The sequence below is a fragment of the Phallusia mammillata genome, chromosome 2 (assembly GCF_965637545.1).
Source record: "Phallusia mammillata chromosome 2, kaPhaMamm4.hap1.1, whole genome shotgun sequence".
Classification (NCBI taxonomy): domain Eukaryota; kingdom Metazoa; phylum Chordata; class Ascidiacea; order Phlebobranchia; family Ascidiidae; genus Phallusia; species Phallusia mammillata.
This window is the reverse complement of record NC_137253.1, coordinates 14303226-14330539: the sequence shown is the minus strand read 5'-3', so window position 1 is coordinate 14330539 and position 27314 is coordinate 14303226. Positions and strand designations below refer to the sequence as shown.

The window sequence follows — 27314 nt, the reverse complement described above, 5'->3', positions numbered from 1 at the left end:
TTATGTTTGGCATACAACGGACGTTCTAATGACTCAGCAACCGCCTTCTGTGGATGAAACGCGTTTCCTTGTGAAATGATACTTTATGTTTAGAAACAACTTGCATCGATTGCATCACATTACTTTACCGGAAGTCATGACATTTTCTATTCTAAAAGGCCGGATGTAGACTATCTTAATCTGTATGTTTAGCGTATCTAACTACACTGCCAAAGAATAACATTTGCTGCATACCTATCTTTGGGTTTTAGGGCAATAAACTGATTGGATCAAAATCTATCGACGAACACTTCCCAGACGTTGGGTACAAAAAGTCAGAGCAAGCGAAATAATATGTGAATTGCGTCGAGCCATTACACAGCCAGTCGTAATTCGCTTCGTGAATAATTTCACCGTAACCATCCTTTACTAGCACTCCACATATAGGTTAGGTTTCTCGTAACCCAATTGTCCAACTCCTTGTGGACTGTATTTTGCTGTAGGAATTTTCAACCTTTTTGATGCCATAAAAACTGAATCTCGCTTTCTTGTCAACACTTAAATTTGAACATGTTCAGACACTATACTAAAACTCGTGTTTGAGCAAGGTTTATGACAAAGCGTTTAGCTTGCATTACCATACAGAAACGCTAAATTTGTTTTATATATATATATAAACGAGAATTTGTTGCTATGCTTGTAATTACAAACATGTTTATTTTCCAATTGCGCTCATCTGAGATTGATTAGCTTTTGACTGGAGTTTGGCGCGGGCTCGCCGTTCAATATTCCGCCCTCGGTACAAAAGACCACTTAAAATGTTCAAAGGGATATCCAGTGACAAATATGGACGGTTTGGAGCAGTGGACAGCACGACAGGAGGTACAGTTCTTTCTGTTTGTGCTCCTTTTGAGTTTAACTGGATTCCTTCGGATTTTTTGTCGGTTACTTTCTTGTTCTGGATTTCACTTGGAATAGTTTCCATGGGAAGACAGTTTGCTTGAAGTGCAAGAACGATAAAAAACATTATCATGTACAACATTGCCTTGAACTTTTAAAAGCTTATGAGGTTTTCATGATTGTCTTCATAGAACATTGTAGATAACTTTTTTAGCTGCTATAAGTTTTAGTCGGTTGCATATTTCATCTACGATATCAAGAACCTGGTTTGTGAAAAAAAAAAGAAATAAGAAAATCGTGAAAGGAATGATAAAGCTCGTTGTAAAAGGTTATATCTTGTACATTTTGACACAATTGCGCCCTAAAAAACTTCCTTAAGTCTTTCAACTGCAGTTAAATTCGATACCCTAAGAATTTCCACATAACATCTACACATTTTGCTTTCATACTGACTGAACAGCGACGACAACCCTAATGACCAGTCTAAAAACAGAACAACGCACCAGCAATCAAGAACTCGTCTTCGACCAGGCCTGGCGCTCATCAACAACCTGATAACGAGTGGCGATTGGCATTTTCATCATTGTGCAAGGAGCCGGCAATACGATTCCGGTATTGGTTGCCATTTTTACACACTACCGTGTTCAGGGTTTGAAATTTATTTACGATTTCGCAAAGCACGTGAAGGAGACAAGTGTTTTCGATCTTGGGAAAGAACTGAATGGAAGGTAATTTGCGACATTTCTTTTTTCGTCCCAACACGAGCCTGCAAGTTATGATAAGATTAGAAAATATAATGGCAAAGTTGTTTTAATAAATTACAAATATAAACAGGTCTTAGTAAATTAATTGGCCCACCAATATTTCTCCTCACACTTTTTGAACTGGTAATCAAAATTAAAAGCTGACAGAAACCAATATTTATTGTCATGATTTAGATTCTAGAAGATGTTAGTAAAACGTTCACAGTAAATGTTGCCCTAGAAAAATGTTTGATTTAATAGGACCAATACTTTATTGAACTAGTCAAGGCAAAAACGAAAAAAACACATATAGTATCGTTTTAAATGCCGTACAAAGCCCTGCCAGAAAAAGGTACAGGGACAAAAAACAGCACATACATAACTTTGTTCGTAAAAGATCCGTTGTGGCTATTTTAAATTAAAAAAAAACATGCCTTACGTTTTCATATGAGTCGTTGAATTTGGTTGACACGATTCCGAACATGGATAATACGCGTTCGTACAGCCACGCCACGGCAAGCGTTTCTACTGGATACCCTTCACGTGATAAAATTTTCTGACGCATTTCATGATAGGCATCGTCGATCACGGCTGCGTATAGATTCACGAACATGGCAAGAACGAGGGTTGTGAACAGCATGAAGTAGATCACCCAGAGCAAGTCGCCAAACACGCCAACCTCCGGGTGTTCAATATCCATGCCGCCCATCAAACTGAAAAGAGTCATAATCGAGAACAGGGTTGTCTTGAAATCGACGCGTTGCTGAAAACAAATTACACCTGAGTGCATAAACGCTACAACGAGGATTCCGGTAACAAACGTCACACTAAGAAGCTCGTAGCGGGCGCTTTTGAAGGTCCCCATCATCACAGACACAAGTTGGCTTCCTCGGAAAATTTTCAACAGTATTATGTGGCTGAAAAACGTAGAAAGACTCAGCAAAAGAGTATACGAAGCTGTATAATAACCTGGCGTCGATAAAGGTGCGTAACTTCCCGGATCTCGTTTGTAGTTGGCGGAAACGGTCATTCCAGTCGATAAACTACGGTAGAACATGGCGTAAGCCGCAAAGGTCAGTCCGACATTTATGTAACAAATCCAGTTCCACGAGTCGGTGAGAATCGAGACGACGCCCCGACCTTTCCAGAGCACTCTCTTGCATTGAAGTATAAGATCGATGAGTAACCACACAGTGACTAGAATATGGCATGCTTGAAGAAAGGGCACAAAAAGATCAAGCTTACTGTAAAGGTACACCGGTTGATGAGTGGTCATTTCTTTGTGTAAGCTCACGCCGCCTTGGGCAAGCAACTCTACAACCAATGTTACGCTTGTTATACAACGGAGGTTTGGTGTTTGGATTGAAAACTGTACAAAGATTGCTGCTGTTTTCGCGTCCACCCAAACGGCATTGCGTAAACTCCTAAGACTCTGCACGACATCTTCGTTTGAGTACCCCAAGTCGATAACATATCCCCCATGCGGGTAGTAGCTTCTCCGCAAAGGATTTCCGCTTTGCAATTTTGTTTCATACACTCCCTCAAGGTTTCTGTATTCCCAAGGTGTAGAAAGGTGCTGGGCATGATTTGGAATCTGGTCGCTTCTCTGCCAGTAAGGCTTGTAATGTCGGCTGTCATACTGCCAAGCAAACTTAACGTTGTCTTCTGGCACCTTACACCTCCGTTTGTAGGGAATATTGTACTTGCGATGGCAAGTGACTGGGAGCAAACGTACTTGTCGCATGCGTATAGGCCCGAGCAGTTGGAAATCGAGTGGAAGAGCTGGGCCCTCGGATTCACCGTAGAGTTGCGGCACTAGACTTCTCTCGAGAAAGTCAAGGAAGTCAGGACCACGCTTAACGTCTTCGAAGTCTTGTAAAAATAGATTCTCAACGTGTCTGTCGAGATGTGTAACTCGCCAATCGCGCCGTAACATTATGATAGATGTCGAAATGCCAATAATAACGAGCCAGACAAGAACCCCTAACCAATAGTGGCGCACATGCAACACCGCAACTTTTAACCTTCCCGCCTTTTCCAGACGATCGAAGGTTGGTTTAACGTAGCACCATGGTAACTTGTCCATCTCAGCGGCACGTTTTGGAACTGGGTGGCAGGCAAAGTATATTGAATCTCCATTTTTATGACTCTTTGGATCAACTGTGTATGACTGAGAGTGTCGCTGATGTGCTTGTTGGATTCTTTGCCAGCGTAGAAGAGCGTCCCGTCGAATTCCCTCGCCTTCGAAACCCTGCCAGTCCTTTAGGTTTACCACACCTCTTCGTGTGCAGGCGAACAACACAGCAATAGAGAAGATTCTCAACGGAGTAACCACCAGCATGTTCTGGGCTATGGATAGCCAGAAAGCTAACATCCAGTTCTGAAACTTGTCGTTTCCGTACTGCGAAAAAACAAACACATCTGACTACATATAACATAGGATGGACTTTTGCGAACAGGGCGTGTAGTCCCGTAGATCTCGGTGTATGCCTGGCAGCTAAAGGATTCGGTAAACTGCTATCGAGTCTAAACCGGGCTTTAATGGTTTTTTTGGACTGGAATCGGATCTAAACGTTTTGTCCATCTACAACTCTGTGATGCTTTATGTAAAAAATGGCAAAACATTTACTGTGGCTTATACAGAGCATAGTCTCGCAACACCCAGGTTTCGGAGCAATGTTTTATACCAACCTGGAGTCCGTAGAGCAGTGTAAACGCCGAACACGTTGTGAAATGCAAAGATACTGCGACCCATGCAAATACGCTGCACCATCGTGGTAAGTGACACTTGGATGAACGGGGATCTGCCGAGAATTGAGATGACGTTTTTTCACTGATATTGCTTTGCGAATCCTCTTGTCCTACGCTCAGGTCATCGAAACTAATATCATCTGGTAGTGTTTGTTTAATAGAATTGTTTTTTGTGTTTCTTCCAATAATTGGATAAGGCGCGCCTTCAAGTTTGTGGTCATGAAACCCCAATGTTTCAAATTGTGAAGTTTCTTCCGACGAAAAATCAAAACTGAAAAACACTTTTTTATGCGTTTCTGTGGTAAAAGGTGGTATAGATGGGACATTTTAGCCACATACCTTTTACCGGATACCGTTAGTGCTATTTCGCGAATGTCCTTTAAATCCGCAAGAATTTCTTTGTACAAATCTGTGTACACCTTTTCTGAATCCAATTCAATTTCATATTGTTTTGACACAGGTTTGTCCCATGCGCTTTGCTTCACTGGTTTAGATGAGGGGAGAGGAAACTCAAAGAACTGAATTATCTGTCCTTTTAAATCTTTCTTATCGCTGCAAAAAAAGGTTTCAAAAGGTCAGTTGTGTACATTTAACGATGCCCGTTGCAGGAGGTCAGAGACAAGGGTTTAAGTCTGTTTTCTGTTTAAAAAAGTGCAATAGGCTACGTCTGGTGAATAATAAAAGTAAAAAAATAACAGAGAATACCTAAATACTACGTGCGTTATTTTTCATAAATGGAACAAATAAAAAGCTTCAACACTTACACTATGTAGGGTTTCTTTGTGATTGTCATTTTGCGTGGAACCACTTTTGGAATATCAATTTCTGGGGTAATTAACTCTTCATCTACATTTGCTTTTATGCCATCGCCTAGTCCAAAGGGCTGCAAATTCCTTAAAATAAATCAGCCCATTAAAACAAAAAAGTCGTACATAAAACAAACCAATTTTAGATCTATGTGACGCACAAAAAAAAATGAGAATAGGTTTAAATGGTTCTCGGACTGTATATAAATGGTTATTAAAATGTTTTGAATGGTTAACATAAATAATTTTAATGATTGTCAGACAAACGTCATCTGTTTTTAGTAGATTTTCAGATTCTAGTAGACCGCATTTGGCCCCTAGGTCGTTTTGAGATTAACTATGTAACATAAATTAAGCTTACAGCGAGTACTACAAAAATCATTGAAGGGCACCAAAATACGACTTGACACTCAGGCAATCAATTGCCCACGGCACAAGGCTGCTGGCTATTTAAGGACGGCCACCTTTAGGCTCACCTAAAAATAAAATTGACAAATATATTGACTGGCGCCAGTAACAAGGCGGCTTCTGCTGCGGCAATCAGAGCCGAGAAATCAAAAGTTATGTATCCGGCCGAGAGCTGGTAGTGGCTGCTTCCAGAAGTGTCGAAAAACATGATACTGGCCAACATACAGCTGAACACGGCCACCATAATGCAAGCTACGCGCTGTATTCGCGTAAAAGAACTGCACGCAACCCTGTTGAAAAAAAGTACACAGTAAGTGCGTAGAAAAACGATTAGCTGTGAAACGGCATTGTAACTGTATTTGTAGGTGGAATCTCCTGCCAGAAACACAAACTTTAGCTAACTATTCTTGCAAAATTATTTCGTCCATTTCTAACGGAACTTTTGAAAGACTTGGTAACCGATATACCTATCAATTCATACCATGTTCTATGGCCCAACAAGCTTGCTAAACAAACATTTAACCACGACCATACAATTACAATCAACAGTGTCTAAGTTTTGTAATTTACTTTTTGTCCTAATTATAATACAGTAAACCAGTATTTCTCAAACTGTGCGTCGCGACGCCCTGGTGCGTCGTTTCAATTTTCCAAAGGCGTCGCAGAATAGTTCCGTTTCGTGGCTTTTGGTGGTTGTATCGATAAACACAACTTTAATAATAAGTTTTCGCATTAACTTTTATTTGCTGGTGCGTCGCAAGACCAGAACACTTTTCCAGAGGCGTCGCAACAAAAAAAAGTTTGAGAACCACTGCAGTAAACTAATACGGTTTTTCGTTTAATTTAAGTGCAAATAAACTAAACTTGAACTTAACAAGGAAATTCATGCAATCCCACCTGTTAAAAGGCGCAAACCATACGTTTGTAGTCCGAATCTGATTGAATAAACTCATTTTTAACAACGATTGAAACGAGGCGAGATTTTCTGCGGATGATTCGTGCAACTCAACCTGACACTGGAATGGAACGATGTCAAGCGCCAACCACAAGTTTGCCAGGAACAGTGACGGAGAAGCAGAGGAACGAAGATCGTACACAGCAACACGATTAAGATACCAAGATGGCGCTGGTCCTTAATGGAAAAAGTAATAAAGTGCAAATTTAGGTCCTTTTGTACTATTGGTGTTTTAGGGCCAAACTGGCAGGTTCCATAACATGCGAAAATTTACATTTGCTAAAAACATACATTGTTTGGGTTAAACTATGTTGTGTGGTATAGGTGGTGTTTTTTTACACCGGGTTGTTAAGTACAATTATTCCATGCAATAAATAGTTGAAAACTATATATTTGTTGTAGAGATTTGGCGTATGCGTAAAATAGCCCAATTTTCTGAATTTTCTACATCACGCCTGTAGAGTAGATAAGAATCTTAATCAATTTTGACTATGGTTTCCACCTGAGTTGTCGTGCCACAATCGAACCGTCTTTACTTTTCCCAGATTCGCATTTGAAGTTATAAGGAAGGTATCTACACTTCCCCGTTGCAGCATGGTTTTGTTTGCGTCATTGATTACGTGTAAATCGCTCACTGCCCCTGTGTCGCCCTCCAGCGACAGAGTGACGTTTGCCGTGGTCCCGGCATTGCTGAGCATTCCAGTGTATACAACCACTTCGTAGATGTATTGGTCGTTTGGATTACTGTCCGCAGGTATGTGAAAGTGACGCTTTTCCAGGTCCTGCTTGTCCTTGCTGTGTCAAAATTAGCAAATGCAACATAAGAAACATTTTAAGGAAGTATAAGTATTTTGACGTATTTTTTTATTTTTAATAATTATTCACTAGCCCACACGTACAAGTTCGCTGTTCAGTATAAATCAAACTTTAAAATTTCAAACAAATGCGGTTTTAAGCAACTTATAGTGGCAATACCGTCGAGCCCAGAGAAATGCCTGAAAGAAGACAATCCACCAAAAAGCAATCGATAATGCAACATATGGATGATTTTTCAACCGCCCAAGAATATCCCCGTAGTCTTCAAAGTTGATAAAGTTAGGCAAAATGATCAAACCACCCGTAAGGAGAAGTGGAAGCTGTAAAATATTGCCTTACTTTGCATGTTAGACTTATATGGGATTTTTGTGTACAGTAGTCTCAGAAACCTTTTCAAATACATTTTCGTGGGTTTGTTCGCATCTACAGAGAAGTCGCTCGTTTTCAACCAGTTGACCACCGGAACAGGTCTTTGACGACCAGTCGGATGTAGTGTAATCCCATAGCATACACTCTGGTCTGACAACGTTAATTTCTACCTGAATAAATGCCAAAATGATAAAACTACAATGTTAATAAAAGGGCTGGTTTTTAAACAGGAATTTTCTGAATTACCAAACCAGGTGATGGTTTGATGTTTTACTTTTACTTAACAATTCATATAAAAGCATAGATTTAATACATATTAAACAAGCTGCAACTTACCTAACAATCTACGAGGTAAAAATAAATATAAGATGAACTTGCACTTTCAATTATACGTACTTGCTGGAACTTCGCCTTATCATCGTCATCTCGCCATTGTGCCAAGGGATCGTCCTGCAAGTTCTCGATCAACATCGCAATCTCATCAACGTTTGTTTCCCGCACCTCTATGTTAACTGGAAACGCCCATTGCTCTTCCATCACGTCGCTGTCCGCAATTTTAGATGTACGTGGCAAAAGAATCACTTCGGAACATCCGATACACATAGGCTTCATGAAGGTCACTCGAATGCACGGATCTGCCGGCTTTCGACATCGAAATTTCGGCCGCACAACAAAATAGGTCCTGGGCTCCGACGACTTAGTGTTGCCTGATAACTCAGATGAAAGATTGAGTTTAACCTTTACCGCACCACACTCATTAGTTCCATTTAAAATCGGCACAGGCTTCGTCAAGGATTTGCTGTGGTTTAAAATTTCGCAAGTTGGGGGCAAAATGACGGTTCCAAGTGAAGTGGAAGTCAAGTAACTTTGACTTTTCCTAGATGACTGCAACGGGATTAAAACATCATAAGTCGAGGACTTGCTGCTTCGCCCCGTTGCTGCCGATTTGCCTGACACGTTGCCAAGAAACGACAGACCAATCACAGGTAGTTGTGATCTTCCGAACGTTGATTTGGTGTTAGAATCGGAATAGGGATTGTAATACATTGTAGAAATAGCCAAGTCGCGGTTTGCAGCGTGGTTATTTATGGCAACACCAGTGTCCTTGAATTTAACTCGTACTTCACTAGATTTTTGCGACTTGACAAACGTTATATGTTCCTTATCCCCAATACTTAAGACCTTGTCCTTGTTTAAAAGGCTTGAAATTTCTTTCAGCACATTTTCCTTTGTTTCAAGTAAATTGGTCTGCAGTTTTGAGTCAAGGATCAAAGAAGGGAGTGTAACTGCATTTCCTACGGCTTCAATGGCAGAATTCAAAGCCGGCTCGACGTACTGATTGGTAACAAGGGACTCTGTCTTTAGTTGTTCTGTATTCAGTATTGTAGTAACGATTTCTTGTACTGAATTAGAAACTGTACGCTTGTTATCGGCATTGTTGGTTTGAAATTTAGGATTCGTAGCCAAGGCAAGTGCGGAAGCAAACTGAAAGGCGTTTTTTGCTGTTTTTGGAGCTTGACTTGTCAATTGCCCGAGAATAACTGTGGTGATTCCTTCCTTGTCTGTTTCTACCATAAGTACAGGTCAATTTTACATTGAAAGTATCTCTTTTCTTGCTTAGATATCACTACACAAGGTGTAACGAGCAGGCATGAATATCCATTTGCCTTGTGGAATAATCCCTTCCCTCTGGTTTAAAGTCTTCAGCAACCGTAGATTGCAGTACTTACCTTTATTGCTGCTTGAGTGCAGAGTTTCAAGGACTGAAAACATGATCCCTACTGCACCATCCACATTACCCGCTTTCATCAGATGCGACAAAGTGGAGTCGGATCCTTAAGTGAAAACGGAGCCAATACAACAACAATAAAAATCTTGTTTTTACCATAGAATGCAAAAACAGCTCTTTACCTTGGACTAACGTGTTGACACCAGATGAAATTTGCGCATTGGTTGGCGGTGCGACGGTCACGTGATATGAAACGGTGCTTGTTCGGCCGATCTGATTGGTTGCCGTTATTTTTACTTTGACGCGGTACCCGAAGTTTTCGTTACCTGGCGGAAGGTAGACATCTACAAAGAGAAATATGAGGTAGAAGTTCTGACAGGTTTATTTTTTTCAAGCTCGTTAGTAGATTTGGATTAGAATTCCAACTTTGCCATATTTGCGTCATACTTTTCCACAAAACCTCGGATAAACTGGGTTCGGTTTATCCGGATCCTCGCCTAATTCGGACAAAACTCGAGGCACAAATCATCTTTAATATGGTAACACTACATCGGTTAAGCCGGACCTTCGCATAATCCAGACATATTTTTTGGTCCAAACGGGTCCGAAATAAACGAGATTTACTGTACTTTATTGGGAGAAAGGTACATAAGCACATGATGTGTTTTGATTCTACACTTTGTACGTCATTTCGATTAGCCTGTCTGTCCAACTAATTCATTGTAAGCACTATTAAGGATTTTACAAAAAAAATAGGTTTAGCATAGCTCCAAAATTTAGGATCATTTACAATTCTTATCTGCTTTTCCGTACCATGTACAGCTTTGGCCATGCCTTGGTAAAGCATAACACCATTCGGTTCGTCAGAGTGTCGACTTTCCGGGGAAGCCAATACTGTAAAGGTTGTGGGTGGATTGGAGTCAAGAAAGTTATGGCAATTGATGTCAAATTTTGTCACTAAAGCGACCCCATTGATTGGAGAAATCTCACAGAGTCCGGTGGATGGACCAGCTGCCACATGGAACTTGTATCTGCCAGTGGTCAAAGCTGAAATATATCCAGAAACTAGTATAAACGTACACAGGATTAGTATAAACGTACAAGTCTTCATTGCCATTTTTATGCAAGTTAGTGACACTAAAACCTTAATCTCAGGCAGGGCGGGAATTTTTGGTGAACTTCTTAAATGTCTACCAAAATGTATATTTACTTGGAAAAGTAGAACTACAAACTATTTGTTTGTGGTTTATCATATTACTCGGCCGTAATCATTTTTTGCAGGGAAAATTTTGCAGTTTAATTGTCTCAGCAAACACTTTTGTTGTTGCGCTGAACAAATAGTAAATTTAATTAAAATTAAAACAAACCATCAACTAGCGAAATAGACACACGTACTTTTTGCCTTTGGCCAAATAAGTTCAAGAATGCTAACTTCCACTACATATTCTCCAACTTTTTGAATTTTATCAGCTGGTATCGTGACAATGGATGTGTTGCTTTTAACAACTGCTGTGTGTATTTCTGTACTTGTCTCCTGAAAGATGACCGTTTGGTTTAATTAAAATCACTAAAGTATAGCAACTGGAATAAATTAAACGCATAGAACAAGAATAAGGGATTTTAAATGTTTTCATTTGCTAACATATCAGAACAACTATTTTTAGTGCAAATACTATTTTTATGTTTCTTTTCATAGCTTTACAATCATAGTCGCTGATGCCTTACAATTACAATCTTTTTTTAAACAAGTTTTGTAAATATTATACCGTTCTAAAGCCTGAATAAATAAGACAATTTTTTATTGGATCACCAACCTTCGGCGAAGGGCCTACTAAGTTCCACTGTGGTTCAGACGTGGAAATCTTCCCACATCCTTTACATGTAGCCTCAAGCCGCAAGGGGTCGCCCTTCACCAGCGTTTTACGACAATTGGAGACACAGCTGATGGACACCTGCACTGCTCAGTAAATAAAAGTATCCAATTAGTCTCAACGCACCATTTTGGTTGACCCATCTTAAAGTAAGATGTTCTTAAATTGTTGTCCCGTTTTTAACAATTGGCCGCTTTCGACATAAGATTCATGCCCACGCTTTTGTTATCTAGCCAAAATGTTGCCTAAACAAAGTCCGAATATTAATAAAGTCTGGTGGTTGCGTATCAACACTAATTTAGCAGGTCATAGTACGCCAGGCCTATTAAAGGCTTTGTACCGAATCAGCTGGTCTCCCATGCATTCCCATATGGCAAGGCACAGGTTAGAAATCAAATTTAGCACGTGAGTTTAAACAATGCTTACCGCTTATCCCCACAGCGAAACTGCTGACCATTTCTTGGTCGTAAGTTGATATTTCTTTAGTGCTTTTTCGAAACACTATTAGTGAAAAAACGAATCTCTCATAATCTTTTGTAAAACTTTTCCCGCGTATTACTATCTTATTGCTGGATAGGGGATCAGTGTGGTCCTTTGTTTTAAGAATAAATCCTTCTCCAAAACAGCCACCAGTAGTTTCTGTAATAGGACATGAGACAAATGAAACTTCTATAACTACAGCATTACAGATTTGTAACATTTCACACAATGGTGAATGATTTTCGACAATTCCAAACCGGTTTCTGTTTCACTATACAGTTTACTCTACACTCTACAGTACGCACAATTTAAATTTACACGATGGAACATCCACAAATGAGGACAAAAGTGCATAAAACTTTGTGCAAAGCACTCCAGAACTACTCCTTATAACAGGGGTTGACAACCTATGACAAGCGAGGCAGATATGGCTCTTTTGACAAATGCCTCTGGCTCTCAGACAACTCTTAGTTTGCATTACTTAACATATTATACAATAAATTATTATTTTATGTGTTGAATTTTACCCTCTAGCCTTGGCTGTAGCATAGATTCTAATAATAGGCATGGTAATAAACACCACAAATTATTCAGCCATAAACCGCATGATTCAGGCATTCTTACGTAGTTTCAGGTTTAAAATATCATTCCAATTGGTAATTTCAGCAATTATGTTTCGATGAGCAGGAAGACGACAAATCCAGGCGATATAAACATCTTCTGTTAAATGTTCGTTGTCTAGAAACGTTTGTGAACCATCAAGTTCCAAATCTTCATCAACAGAAGTCGGTTTCCATTCTCTGTATGATCCTCCATCTGCAAAGTCACAAAGAATAAATTGTACAGTTTTAAAAACGCCCTAGCAATTGCCTTTCTTTGTGGTTATTGAGTGTTTAAAATGTAAATAGGAAAATAATAGAGGTGGAGTTTCAAAAAAAAAAAAATTATTGAGTGGCAATATATGCGTCACATCCATCAAAAAATGACATAGTAAATGAGTCAAAATCATTGTTTTGAGCAGGGAGTCGAACCGCTTGTCATATGGGTTCAGGTTCGGTTCGGGTTCACTTGGTTTTGTTTTTAAGGGTTCGGGTTCGGTTCAGGTTTTTAAAAATGTATATTTTCGGGTTCGGGTTTTGTTCCGGTTTGGGCAAATTATCCGGTCCGAACCGGAAATTTTTATTCGTTTCATTTTAATTCTACCCATCATATACCTGGCCGTATCAAACTCCAAAAGAATTTTGCCCCTGCACTGTTAATTTTGGCACGCCCTATAAGTGTTATCTCGCGTATTCTTCAGTGCGCTGTTTTGAGAAAAAAGCACAAAATATCAAACAGACTGCATTTTTTACTGGTTCAAGTCCGGTTCGGGTCCAACGCCAAACAAAATGTGAGGTTCAACTCCGGTTCGGGTTTTTAGAAAATCGTAATTAGCGGTTCGGGTTCGGTTCGGGTTTAATGAAATTAACCGCTCAAACCGGTTCGCGGGTTCGGGTTCAGTTCCGGTTCGACTCCCTGGTTTTGAGAACACACAACATTCCATGCGCAAATAATGGATTAAAGACCACAAAAAAGACTCATTAGCCGCCTTTTAAAGACCACGTTTCAGCCACTGTCAATAACATCCTTAAAATTGCCAGATACTTTTAAACACCAGTTTTCCATGTATGTCTACTTACTGATTACTGCAGTAAGTAACGGCGGCAACACATCGATTCTCACAAAGTCATGCGAAAACACTGGACTCGATCCGCAGTAGGGCGATTCTGTGGCCGCAAATACAACCAAGTACGAACCAAGTTCAAGTTGGTGTGCCGGAACATAAAAATCGGTGACTTTATCAATTTCGATGTTGCCTCTTATTGCAAGGTCCACTTTGCGAACCTCTGCAAATATATTAAAAAGTTTAGTATGAAAACGGTGACACACCAATTACTGTTTTGATTAATCAATATATAATCAACAGACGGCCAAACGACAATTAACTGCTACAACTCTGCAAATGTAAGAATATCAAATTTATCGATAACACCCGGATAAAAGAAAGGCATAGGTGTAAAAATAACGCATATATTCTACTGTCTCAAACTACTGCTGATGGAAAACGAAACATTGCAGTGACGTATTTTACATCTTCTTATCGCGTTTACCGTTTATACTGTCGTTGAAGCTTATAAACAAACGCTTTTGTCTACTTTTTCATGCTGCACAATCTGTTCATACAAATGTGAACCAGAAGAATCGACGCTCTGAGGTAGAGTTTATCCTTATAAAACAAAATCAAAAACACACCTTGTAACATTTGTGCCGTCATCGTTCCCACCCAGCGACGAACTTCACTAGCACGTATCAAATGCCAAGCGAATTCGAACTTGCCCTCTGAATTCTGATCAAGACAGGAGTCGCGCAAAACAGTGGAAAACAAGTGAATGTGGTCATCCTGACGAAACGTAAGCATTGAAGCGTTGTGGTAGGTCACTGGAAGTTTAGGTGGATCCGGAACTTGAATAGTGATCCCGGGCGGTGGACAACTGAGGTCATCTTTCACGCAGATAGTGTGAATAATTCCAGCGTGAAGTATCTGCAATTTGTTTCGACTTTAAGTAAATTGGCTACAAGCGCATTATTTTTTCAAAACCTTTTTTTAACAAAACAAGCAAACTGTGGTAAAGTTAAGTAGCAGAAAGTTTGATATTTCAAACCACAGTAGCTATAAAAGCAGCTATGAAATTGCGCCCCCAAATGTATGCAAAAACGAAACCACGGTCTATATGCAAAAACGAAACAAAATCTCGTGCCTTGTGTTCCAGTGTAGCATTAATGGAATACAACGATTTTTGTGGAAACTGCATTTGAACCGTTTTCTGGCAGTAGACGTTATATATAGGTTCATCGGGGAAAAGTGCCTAAAGAGCAGAAAGTGTTAATTATGTTCACTAAAACTAAAATCAGCAATAAAACGTAATTTGATAGTAGTCGAAAACGTTTTTGTACCTTGTCGGTTTTGTAGTCTTTGCATTCCAAATGCGCAATGGTGACGTTAGAAGGAGCGCTGGAATCATCTCCATTTATTTGCATCCGTACTTGTACAGTGGAACCATGAACATTTAGTTCCGACTCTTCCACAGTGCTGAACAGACTGACTAGTAAATCAGTTTTCTGGTTGACTTGCACTGGATCGTTGTTGGTGATTAAAAGATGCGACAAAATCCGCGGGTTGATTTCAGTTGCGAGATCAACTCGAACGTTAAAACCTGCTTCTAACTTTTTACCACCATATTTAGCTTTGCAGAGGACATTGTAAACGCCAGTTCTTGCAAAGCTGTATGTCATTTCCTGAGAGTTATGCCGATAGAAACCCCAGTCAATCGTCCATTCCCACGACTCGATGACTCCATTCGTAGTGGCTAAAAACTGATATGTAGTTCCAGTTCCAAAACCTATCAATGGCTTTGGGTCTATGCTTTTGGTTTTCGAAAAATCCAGGACATAGAGTTCTTCGCGATTGCCGTGAATAGATATAGTAAGCCTTGTTGGAGCTTGTCCGCAGCACAAGCCTGAAAAATGTCGTATAAAACGTTTTAGTTGTAGACATAACCCCATCAAAACCATTGTTATTCAATCTACAAATGTGATTATTTACATATCATAGCGGCTAGTAACAAAAATACTTTAAAAAAACGAACACAAACGTACAATATGAGAAAATGCAAAATAATGTTGCTGCTGCCGGACCTGCTGAGTGCTGATACACCAAAACTAAAACACTTACCAAGGCTTCCAAAAAGAAGAATAACACTTGCAAATTTTAACATCATTTCAGTTCTAAGTGATTGATTACTTACAAAGCTACCAGTAACTGCAGACTTTTTTGCTTGACAACTGCATTGTGTTTTAACAGTGGTGGTCATTGTGCATTGTTCAGTGATCAACAAAAACATTATGCTGAGTTGCCAGTTAAGATGTTTAACTCATTTGCAAGAAGATTGTCGCGACGTATTGGCCATGTGCTTAAGTTTCTGTCCCCGGAAGAGGCGGATGATTCGCTTTTGGAAAGCGAAAAGAACTTGTACAAGCGAAACATCATTAGAGAAGCGAGAAATTTCGAAATGTTTGATGACGACTTGATTTCTCCCGCAACTCTCGCTGATGCAGTTAACGTCATTGGTTCCACGGCCTATACTGGAGGTCCACCGGCAAATAAATGTGCTGGTACTTATATACCCAAACTGGCGGAGCTTTTAAGCAGACCGGACCTGAGAAATGACGTAAGAGTGGCGATTTTGAAATCACTCAGCACCATAACAATCAACCATTCGGACCATCAAAATCTTGCCTTTCAAAGTGGCTTACTGAAAATAGTTTCTGATATTATTGTGAAAGCAACTGAAGGAGTACAGCAGTGGGCAATCTACTGTCTGTATTGCATAGTCTTGGACCACATAAGGAACCTGCAGGCGGTTAAAAACGATGCTAGCATACACGGAAGCTTGAGAGACTCCGCAAAGGCGTCTTGGTTAGGATTTAGGCACAATTATGCAGATGTACTGTTGAAACTCGCAGGACTGGAACCAGTTACAAAGCATAAAAAGGCCGATATAGAATTAACAAGCGGTGACCAGGATGCGGAGGAAAATAAGAAAACCAAACCAATATTAACTGTACCATTGTCGAAAAAGGGCAAACTTAAGTTGACGAAATCAAAACTGGAGAAAATTGACGAATAACACAAAAAACTGTTGGATATTGCGTAAAATATATTTAAACCTGGAACAGATTGTGGTTTGATGTTTGCATATACTATATGTATATATGCCATCTGGTGTCAAAATTGTTGCTGTGCGGTGACAAGATAAAACTCCACCTAAGGGATTAGCTTTAACATTCAAGTTTAGTTAGCATCATAGGTACAGTTCAACTCGTAAAGAATAAAGTGAAAATAAACGGGTTTTTATATGACTGAAATTCTTGTAACTGCCACATTTTTTACAACATACAAACTTTAGGGCAAACAACTTCGTAGGTAATCAACTTTTACTGCATACAAACATTTCATAAGTGGCCAAGTGGACGCTCTATCAGTGATTCTTAACTGGGCCCGTGGTGTGATTTGGACGAAACCGTCAAGCTCCAAGTTCTATTACAATCTTGTTTTGATGTCAGATCGTATGACTGTATGGGTGTAGATCAGGGAAAATAAGAACCTGTAAAGCGAGCGATTAACAGATGTTTGTCCCTCCCGGTGCAGATTTATGTGGCAAGCGTAGTAGCGTACGAGTTTCGTATGTTGAGCAATGCTTCATTATACGACATCATGAGAAACAAAAGAAATCGAATATTTGCCCATAATCCTACAAATATTTTGGCCTTGCTGTAAGTGTAACATAACAAATCGTGTGTCATGCTAGGTAATTCTGCGAAAACTAGACGGAAACAATCTGGTGTGTTCTTGAGTGAATACTTTTGCAAGTAGGTAATTATTGTTTAGTTCTAAACTCAAAATTTCGCTGCGTTAACATGTATTTACCTTGACAATGTAAAATATTGAAAAGTTTGGAAATGACTTCACTAAATAAACCTCGCATTTTAACAGGTTTTCGTAAACCATATTGGTTTGCTATCAATGCAACTGCGAGTTTTCTAGTGAGACAGGATATGGATATGAGCCACGTGATTGCTTTTGTGACAAAAAAAATATCATTGCAATATCCGCTACATATGCGGTTTTTGCATCAGCTATATTAACAGAAACCTAGATCTGTGGTCAGTACAGCCGTACATTGAAAAATCATGCGTATGCATTGCTTCTACATTAGAACGTAATTCGGTTGATTTATAAGCAATTTGATTGTATAGTTGTGTCATTTGTTGTTCATACAAGGCAGATTTCGCTTTTTGGAATACAACTACATTGATGTTGCGTATAGATAACAGGCCATAAATTTGAAGTTGCAACTGTGTTCCTTAAATTGTCTGCCTGGATAGATAAATCGCAAACAAAGATGCAAAACGGTAAATTTTAAATAAGTTTTAATAGTTACGACATGCTTTTATCGTTGTACCCAACACGTGTTATCAATAACTATCTCAAAAAATAAATATATATATATATATTAGAAATAGGATTAACGTCGGTTGACTTCTGCAGGTGATCGATTGTTGCCTGGAGTTTCTGTCCAAACTAAGGCCGAGTTTCGAAACAAAGAACGAAACCGAGGAATCTGGAGCTATGCATTGCTTACTGCTATTTCACTAGCACGCATAGGAGGGGTTTGTTACATATTTATCAGTTTGTTGCAGTAACGTAAGCACGCACAACAACTTTTCAGACAGTGCTGTAATGTGCACAATAAGGAATTATGTGTAGAAATTCTAAACCTTATATTTTATGCAAGGGTTTGTTTTTATCCATCCATGGCCCAACCTTGTTGACGTTAGCCAACAATGTTAACGCTTCAGTGGGAAGCGTATCTTACCTGTTTAGTGGTCGATCCTTTGGTGTCCTTGCTGGAGGAATCGCGACTGGATTCCTCATGCGGAAGTTCAACAATATGTATACGTTTGGTATGTGCAAGTTTTGTCAGGCGTTTTCAGAAGAGTTTCATTTTAAAATTTGTAAATTGTAAATGGCAATCCTATTTTAGGTGTCTCTACGCTGATTTTAGCTGGTGTGTTATTCATCACACCGTGGGTATCTCAGTTATGGTTGCTTGTAACTGTTGTCCTGCTTGGTGGAACGGTATTTGGCTACCTAGATGCCGGTAGGTGCTTAATGTTAACATGTGAAATCAAATGCAAAAAAAGTTGTCAAACATATTCGCAATACTTTTGACACAGCATCAGAGATACATATTTTACAGGCATGCAGGCGTTGATTTTACAAATCTGGGGTGAAAAGGAATCAAGAGGTTTAATATCTGGATATCACTTTATGTTAGCTGTTGGTGCATTTTTAGCCCCTATCATTGGTAAGATCCTCGTGGCGCAGCAAACAATTTCCAGAAAAAAAACCTCTTTACATTGTATTCAGCCCAACCATTTCTACAACAGGAAGACGAAAGCGTTTGCCCAGCTGTTGATTTACCGAAGAGTGAAACTTTTAACAGCACAGAGGCCAGTCAGGTATGCTGGCTGTAACAACATGTTCTTTTATCCCCAGCAAATAACTAAGCGCATTAGCTGTTTTCTAACATATACAATATTTAATACATGTGCATCAAATACGTTTATTTTTTTTAGCTTTTTTCGAAGGAAGTCACATTGGCAAAACCCCTGGCGCCGATTAATCCAGTCGTGTTCGCTTACTTGATCTGTGCAATATTTCTTGTTGTCGTGGGTTTCTACTTTATTCTCCTGGGCTACCAAGGGACTGAAAAACGGATTCGTTCTGTGCGCAAAGAGTTGGTAGAAGTTCGACGCGAAGACCCAGTAAAGATGGTCGCGCCCCTCTTCGCATTGGTGTGCGTTTACTACTTCTTTTGTGTTGCTGGAGAGATGGCTTACAACAGTTATATCTTTTCGGTGTCAATTTGTTCTGAACTTCATTTTAACGTAAGTAGAAAGTGAAAGTGATTTTGTCTGGTAATGCAAATGTGTTCTTGGAAATATACCGACCTCTGCAAACTGGCTGTTAACATGCAAATGTAGGTTTGAGCCGGTCATAATCACAATGGCGTACGGCTATTAGGTAGGAGGACCTGTTAAAATGTTCGAATTTCACCACTGGTTGTCTGTGTTACAGGTCAATGATGGAACACTTGTGAACGCCGTTTTCTGGATAGGATTCGGATCCGGTCGTCTCGCTGGTGTTCTCATTTTAAAATATTTGAAACCAGGACTAGTGATAACAATTAACTTTGTAGCAACAATCATCTTGATGATCATCGTCTGTATATTTGGCCAATCCCATGCTCCAGTCATTTGGACTGTTACATTTTTGTACAGCTTTTTTCAATCGACGATTTACCCAGCTGGTGTGTCGTGGGTTTCCCAGTATACCAACATGTCACGTAACTACACGTTCGTATTTTCAATAGGCCAGGCACTCGGGTCAATGATTTTGCTGACAACCGGTGGATTAATATTTGACACATACCCATTTGGCGTCATGTACATGGTCCTTGGTTGTTCCGTGGTTAATGCTGGTGCTTTTGCTTGTATGACCGTGGAAGGTCGTCGGCTTGCGAAAAAACGCACACTTTTCGCAAATTGATGTCGGTCAAAAACAAATTTAATTGAAAAGTTATTTTGTAAACCTATGCAGTTCTGCTGCTGAGATGATTACGTTTTCGGTATATTGTCAGAAACTATGTGGAATTTAAGTATAATCAGTGGCGGCTCGTGCCTAAAATTTGTGGGGGTGCAGCTCCAAATTTTAGCCATTACTGAACAAATATTAGTTGGCAATATACAGGGGCGGCTCGTGCGAGGGGGCTGCGGAGCTGCAGCACCCCCAGTATTTTTACTTGACATTCCTATTCCAAGTTGTTATACAAAACAATCTTTACATATAGCTTTTATGTTTGATCAGTGTATACTAAGAATAATTTTTATGGCATTAATCGGCATTTTATTAAAATAAAAAAAATAAAAAATTTGTATTATTTAAAAATTAAACAAAAAATAATAATAAGTTATCTATGGCGGAGCTGCAGCTCCAAATTCGTGACGTTTTCAGTTGTGCGCATGCGCACTTAGAAAAGCTACATGCCGGGCGAAATAGGCGAGAGGGGGCTGTGGCTCGCGCAGCCCCTCCCGTGACGTAGCGCTAGTTGTGTTGTCTGCTTCGCGTCAGTGAGCTCCAAAGCCCAACCCGTGTGCTGTATATTTAGGGTTCGACGGTGGGTGCAGTTAAATAATTATTTTGCTATCATTAAATTTATTGTTTGTTAGTCTTGACTTTTTAAGATGACTGTAAGTGGGTTTCAGTTTTTATAGTTATCATTGAATTAAATAAGTGTATCTAACACCTTAAAAAAGAAAAAAAAGGGTTATCTAACACCTTGAAAAGTCACAATTAACCTTTATAATAAATAACTGAATTTTTATGAAAGTATGGGGAAAAAAATCTGCTACTCCAATGTCATGCAGGAATAAGCAACAACAAGAAATACTGATTTTTTGTTCTTAATGCTACCAAAGAAAATTAAATTTGTGACTGTGAAGTTAAATGCCTCACTGAAATTCAGGCAATATCAAATGCAGAACAAACAATTGCAGAAGCAACAGAAATTTTAAAATACCTGAGTGAAGACAATTTAAAGTGTGGATTTCTTAACACACCATGTGGACAGTATTTGCAACCAAGTGCAATCATGTGTATTGATATAATGGACATGTACTGTTTGTCTAAACAGTAGCTGCTAAATTGCTTCACAGGAAGTGTTTCTTAAGAATGAACATTCTACAGACAAGATAGTAGTGACACCAAGCACATCCTATTGTTAACAAAGAAAAGCTGGTTGCTCAAATGAAAATGTTTCTGTAGATCTGATGTTCATGATTACTTTGAAAATAATTAATCTAGAGATGATGTTTTGACAAGTTAAATTACTAGGATGAAAAATCCTTTTTGCAGTTTCCATGATTCCTGCAAAGGCAAAACAGTTCTTTTTAACACTGACAAAGATGCCAATTTTTCTGAGGAACACCAATATTTCCAAAAGACTTGCACTTGCAGTGCTAGTACTAAATAGAAAAACAGTTTCTTAGTTATCATTTGGGATTAAGGAAGAAGCTATCATCATGCCTAAACTGTAACTTCATGATTCATTTTGGTTGTAAAAAGAAAGCACAAGATTTAATAATATGGTTTAAATTTGAGAGCGTTTTGTACTTAAAAAAGGAATTATAAGCTATTTGCCAGCAAGCAGCAACTATAGCAGTTAAGAAACTAAAATACAATTAATAGTCTGTACACAAAAATTCAAGAAAGGTGTTTAAATGAACAAGTTCTTCAAGAAAAGATGTTTAAATGAACAAGTTCTGAACCAATGTAATGTGGTTGTTAAATTTGTTAGTTATGATACCAATAAAAAGCTGTATGGCTAGTTTTTTTGTGTGACAATAATCTGTAAAGTGTCATAGAATATGTTGAAAACGCTGACTGTGACTAAATTTACTTAAATGAAACATGACAATTTTTGTTGTCGAACTAAAATACTTCGACCTTTTTCGACTCATTTATATTTATTTTTTCTATATTCCTGTTGTGTTTTACCGTATTTACAACCGCTTCGTTTCGAAGCTGTGCCACGTGTGTTTTTGTTTTTCACATTATTACTGCATGTTATTGTGTTTGGCCCGTCGCTGTGCAAGTAAACAAAATACACAAGTGATGCCGTCTGCTGTTTACACTCGTGTACATTATTGCGTAACAAAAATTACGTCACAATGTAGTTGCTAATACAGATTTGTATTACTTGTTTTTCTGCACAAAACAATAGCTAGAAAACTAGAAATGTAGCTTTTCAATATATTGCCAACTTATATGATATATATGTTCAGTAAAGGCTAAAATTTGTGTGGGCAGCACCCCCACAAATTTTAGGCACGAGCCGCCACTGAATAGAAAAGCCACATTTCTAGTTTTATAGCCATTGTTTTGTGTACAAAAACAAGTAATACAAATCTTAATCTGCAACTCCATTGTGACGTAATGGTTGTTACGCAATAATGTACAAGAGTGTAAACCGCAGACGGTATCATTGGGGAATTTTGTTTACTTGCACAGCGACGGACAAACTTAATAACATGCAGGAAAAAAGTGGCACAAAAACACACGTGACACAGACTCGAAACGAAGCGGTTGTAAATATGGTAAAACACAACAACAGTACATAGAAAAAAATATTAATAAATGAGTCGAAAAAGATCGAAGTATTTCAGTTGGACAACATTAAAGTAAAACTGGTTATAACAATGACTACTAACTAACACACTTGCTATTCAGTCATTAATATGGTCATGTATCATTTAGGTAACTTATAGCCACGGTCAGCATTTTCAACATATTCTACGACACTTCACAGATTATAATTGCCACAAAAAACTAGCCATAAAGCTATTAATTTGTATCATAACTAGGGCAAATATTTTTTGACTTGTCAAAAAAAGTCAAAATTTTGTCAAAATTTTTAGAATAGGTCAAAAACTGTCAAAATTGTTTACAAAGTCAAATTTTTTTACAAAGTTAAAATTGTTCACAAACTGCATTGTCGTGGTGTTGTAGAGGTTGCACTGCCAGCAAACTATTTGTTTTACACCTTGTAGCCTACTTTATACTGTTGTAATTGGCCCATTGCCCCAATTATTGCGAATCATAAACCATCAACTAAGTGAAACAATTAGGTTGATATGGCGTGATGCTCAACATACCCCAAAACGTGCAAAATTTTGGTAGGTCCCAAGTCATTTTACGGCAGCTGCAGGTTAGGTGCAGCTCTTGCTTCGGTTTTGCTGTAGATACTTCATGTATCTTTCGTTTATACAAATGTATTGAATAATTTTCGTTGTGTCTTAGCTGCAGTTTTTTGGCAGTGATTTTTTAATTAGCTCATTTCCTTTTCAGAATAGGTTAGGTCTATGTTCAGATTTTTGCCCTTCTGTTAGACTTTTGCTCATTCTTTCGCTCTAGTTAGATTAGCCTAGCCATATTTTAACTTTTTGAACGATAATGCATAATTTAACTACTTGAATTCTTCATAGGTCAAAATTTTGTCAAAAAATAGTTTTTTAAGGTCAAAATTTGTCAAAATTTTCAATTTGTTGGTCAAAATTTTTCGTTTTTTAGGTCAAAAAATAATTGTCCTAATCATAACTGATAAATTTAACGACCACATTACATTTGTGTCAGAACTTGTTTATTTTATTCAACATCTTTACTTAACTTTTGTGTACAACTACTAATTGTTTTTAAGGCTCTTAACTGCTATACTTGCTGCTTTATTTGGTGGCAAGTAGCTTATAATTCCTTTTTTTGAAGTGCAAAACTCTCCAAGCTTTGAAAATTACAACACTCTCACTTAAATTTAAAACATATTATTGAACCTTGTGCTTCTATTTTACAACTTAAATGAATCATAAAGTTATAGTTTGAGGAAAATAATGGATAGCTTCTTCCTTGATTTCCAAATGACAACTAAGAAACTGTTTTTTTTCTTCTATTTAGTGCTATCATTGCAAGTGCAAGTCTTTTTGGAAATAATGGTGTTCCTTAGACAAGTTTGCATCCTTTTTAGTGTTGACAAGAACCGTTTTGCCTTTGAGAGACTCATGGAAATTGCTGGCTAACTGGCTTTTCTTTTTAAAAGTTTCAGTAACTTTTCTAACAACAGGATATGCTTGGTGGTCACTACTAGCAAAATGTAATTTGGCAGTAATAACATTTAATCGGTTATCAATTTTTACCATTAGGTATTTTTAAGTAGATATTTTTTCTGTGCAATGTAATGACCCTTATTTGCATTTCCTGCAAGTTTCATTCAAATCCGTTGGGATTTGAGCGCCAAACCTAAACTGCCACGTTTTTACGTCATAAAATTTTTCAACTAAATTGCATTTTTTTAACCAGCCGCCTCGAAATTGGCGCATATCACTTAGATTTTCAGGAACGTAAAGCTTTTCCAAAAAAAAAAATGAGCAATATTTTATTTTTCCCGTTTAGTTTAAGTTACCAAAATCGGGATATTTCGGCCCAAAATTTTTTTAATTTTGTGGCAAAAATTTTTCAAAATCATTTTTAAATTCTGCATGTTCGACTTAGTACAGGTGTGAAATTTCACCTTTTTACCTGTACTAGAACTGAAGATATGCGATGTTTTGTGTGTTTGCTGGAGCCTTTTTTCCGCTGTTTGCCCTGGGGGCGTTGGTACCACTATCTCCCCTGTAGAATGTTCATTCTTGAGAAACATTTCCTGTGAAGCAATTTCGCAGCTACTGTTCAGAGAAACAGTACATGTCCATTATATCAATACACAAGATTGCACTTGGCTGCAAATACTGTCCACATGGTGTGTTAAGAAACCAAAACTTGAAATTGTCATCACTAAGATATTTCAAAATTCCTGTTGCTTGTGCAATTGTTTGTTCTGCATTTAATATTGCCTAAATTTCAGTAAGGCATTTAACTTCACAGTCACAAAGCTATTTTTTCTTTGTTAGCATTCAAAACTAAAACTGAGTAGTTCTTGTGGTTGCTTATTCCTGCATGACATATTAGGAATAGCGGATGTTTTATCCCAGTTTTCTTAACTTTTTATTCAGGTTTTTATTATAAAGGTTAATCGTGACTTTTCAAACGGTTAGATGACCTTTTTTTCTTTTTCATGGTGGTAGATACACTTTTTAAGTAGATACACTTTTTTGGGTGGATACACTTTTTTCACCCTTTTTAATTCAATCACTGCAAAAACTAAAGCCCACTTACAGTCATCTTAAAAAAACCACGACTAACCTTCAAAGAATAAATTAAAAGATGACAAAATAATTATTTAACTGTACTCACTGTCGAACTTAATAGGCCTACCATATTTCCATCCCCCAAAAGGAGGACATATTGTCATAAAAAAACATGAAAATGGTTTAAGGCTCGCCCCAAAATAAAAGCCTCAAAAATTAGACCGTATAGAATAGTTTGGATAAAGTTTAACGTTTATCAGATAAAATAAGCTTGTAGCGGCCTCTCTCACTACCGTTATCGTGTGCCTTCATACTACAGCGAACCGGACAGATTGCCTCAAGCTTGTATTTTCAAAAAATGTAAAATCTATCTGTATTAAAATAAGCTGAAGATGTATATATCTGGCTGTTTTCAAAGGCATACTTGTCACGTATGTATTTGGTAAATCAGAAATTGTTGATAAAGGAGGACATTTGGGCACTTTTTCTTGTCCTCGGAGGACAAATTGGTTTTTGTTAAAAAGGAGGACATGTCCTCCAAAAAGAGGACGTATGGTAGGCCTACCCTTTAAGAATATAGCAAACGGGTTTGGTTTTGTAGCACAGTAAACCCCGAACAGACAACACTGAACTACAGGCCGGTTCACACGCTGCGTGATTGGTGGAGCTGCGCGAGCCGCAGCACCCTGTCGCCTATTTCGCCCGGCATGTAGCTTTCCCAAGTGCGCATGCGCACAAGTGCAAAACGTCATGAAACGTCAAGATTAGTCATGAAACTGGAGCTGCAGTTCCACCATAGATAACATATTAATGCCATACTTTTTTTTTTTAAATGAAAAAAATGCCGATCAAGGAATTTTACTTATAAAAATTATACTTTAGAATAAAAAAATAAGTATCATGAAAGTTATCTGTAATGTTGTGGTGGGAATATTAAGTAAAACTATCTAGGGGGTGCTGCAGCTCCGCAGCACCCTAGCACGAGCCGCCCCTGAGTATAGTATATTCACAGCAAACCTTTCCTATCATTTAAACGTAGTTATGAACATTCTTAGTCTACATAACATTTGATACGTCAGATGCGACGATTGGAGTCTAACCTTTTTGCGATTACATCGCATTGCAATGTACTATTAGTGATTTTATTGAGATAATTGTGTATTTCATGTTGCATGGATTAATACAAAATACCGTGAAGGTCAATGCTTTATTGCGGCGGCGCCATTTCCTAGTCATGTAAAAGACATGTGAGAAGCCCTTTGTGCCAAGTAACACACAAAAACAGTCGTAACTTTCTTCGCAGAGAGTCCAGTCAATTGGCATGTGCTGCTAGAATGTGTTAGTGGAGAAAAGAAGGATTGCAGTTTCGAAGCGAGGATTTTATCTATAAACACCTGATTTTTATTTCCATAATGAGGGTGTCCAGGAGGCGCGCTGCACATACCTGCAAACGAATAAAGGGCAGAAGAGTAAAGCACTGCTGTGAGTAAACTTGGAAAGTCACAACACCCTCGTCAGCCAATTATAAAAGATCAGACTTAGGCCGAAGCAAACCGATAATCCGGGGCATGTGCATGAGTCGCGCTGCAGGTTCGTGCCAGGCAGAGCAAATAATTGAAGCAAGTATTGTGCGAGTGCTTTGCGCTTAACTGTTGTGGTCAGCCGTTCAAACAAATTAAATATCCCGAGGCATGTGCAGGAGTCGTGATGCACGTTCATCCCGGAAATTTGCTGTTGATTGAAGTCGGCGTTGTGTTTTCGTTGTATACAAGCCGTTCCAATGAGTATATAAATCAGCAGTACTACTGTATCTAGTTTGGAGACGTTTTGAGTCGACGTGACTTTTTGCTGCAAAACACGTGACTAAGTAGGCCAACACGTGGAAAGCATAGTAAAAACGACGGCCTTAAAAACGTTTGAAAACTATACGAGGTCACCAATAAAGCGGTCGATGCTTTATTACACAGCGGCGGCAAGTCATGTAACAGACATGTGAAAAACAGAACAACGCAATAGGTTTATAGGCAGGGTGGCCATCGACATGGACCTCAAAATACGGACAATCGAAAAATTAACTTTTTGACAAAACAGAAAACAATTATTTGCGTT

General features: G+C 38.5%; 3 protein-coding genes across 3 annotated transcripts; 2 read left to right on the top strand and 1 right to left on the bottom strand.

Annotated features, from left to right (window-relative positions):
- Positions 1–1273: 1273 nt before the first annotated feature.
- Positions 1274–15718, bottom strand: LOC145213035 (polycystin family receptor for egg jelly-like). The gene is made up of 22 exons (XM_080081279.1): positions 15580–15718; positions 14802–15364; positions 14100–14388; positions 13487–13693; positions 12432–12623; positions 11754–11966; positions 11271–11413; positions 10852–10990; positions 10270–10503; positions 9639–9800; positions 9458–9562; positions 8124–9295; positions 7748–7897; positions 7518–7678; positions 7045–7337; positions 6485–6719; positions 5656–5877; positions 5138–5266; positions 4713–4925; positions 4314–4644; positions 2062–4023; positions 1274–1645 (listed from the first exon to the last, which is right to left on the bottom strand). Exons 1-22 carry the CDS (start codon positions 15716–15718, stop codon positions 1538–1540), a joined length of 7362 nt encoding a protein of 2453 aa, XP_079937405.1. The 3' UTR covers positions 1274–1537.
- A 51-nt stretch (positions 15719–15769) lies between these two features.
- Positions 15770–16534, top strand: LOC145213034 (armadillo-like helical domain-containing protein 2). Its single transcript, XM_080081278.1, has one exon. The coding sequence runs from the start codon at positions 15770–15772 to the stop codon at positions 16532–16534; it is 765 nt and encodes a 254-aa protein (XP_079937404.1).
- A 1275-nt stretch (positions 16535–17809) lies between these two features.
- Positions 17810–20019, top strand: LOC145213032 (sodium-dependent glucose transporter 1A-like). Its single transcript, XM_080081277.1, has 8 exons — positions 17810–17819; positions 17956–18077; positions 18203–18371; positions 18452–18568; positions 18668–18775; positions 18838–18920; positions 19047–19358; positions 19549–20019. Exons 1-8 carry the CDS (start codon positions 17810–17812, stop codon positions 20017–20019), a joined length of 1392 nt encoding a protein of 463 aa, XP_079937403.1.
- The last annotated feature ends 7295 nt before the right edge of the window (positions 20020–27314 follow it).

What these genes read in the sequence shown, in the direction of transcription:
- LOC145213035 (XM_080081279.1), bottom strand. Translation starts at nt 15,718, where the DNA reads ATGACCACCACTGTTAAAACACAATGCAGTTGTCAAGCAAAAAAGTCT. An exon ending in CATGGCCAAAGCTGTACATG is followed by an intron (nt 9,801 to 10,269) that starts GTACGGAAAAGC and finishes TTCTCTTTGTAG; the next exon opens with ATGTCTACCTTCCGCCAGGT. An exon ending in ACGAAAATGTATTTGAAAAG is followed by an intron (nt 7,679 to 7,747) that starts GTTTCTGAGACT and finishes AATATTTTACAG; the next exon opens with CTTCCACTTCTCCTTACGGG.
- LOC145213034 (XM_080081278.1), top strand. Translation starts at nt 15,770, where the DNA reads ATGTTTAACTCATTTGCAAGAAGATTGTCGCGACGTATTGGCCATGTG.
- LOC145213032 (XM_080081277.1), top strand. An exon ending in CACTAGCACGCATAGGAGGG is followed by an intron (nt 18,078 to 18,202) that starts GTTTGTTACATA and finishes ATTTTATGCAAG; the next exon opens with GGTTTGTTTTTATCCATCCA. An exon ending in AAACTTTTAACAGCACAGAG is followed by an intron (nt 18,921 to 19,046) that starts GCCAGTCAGGTA and finishes TATTTTTTTTAG; the next exon opens with CTTTTTTCGAAGGAAGTCAC.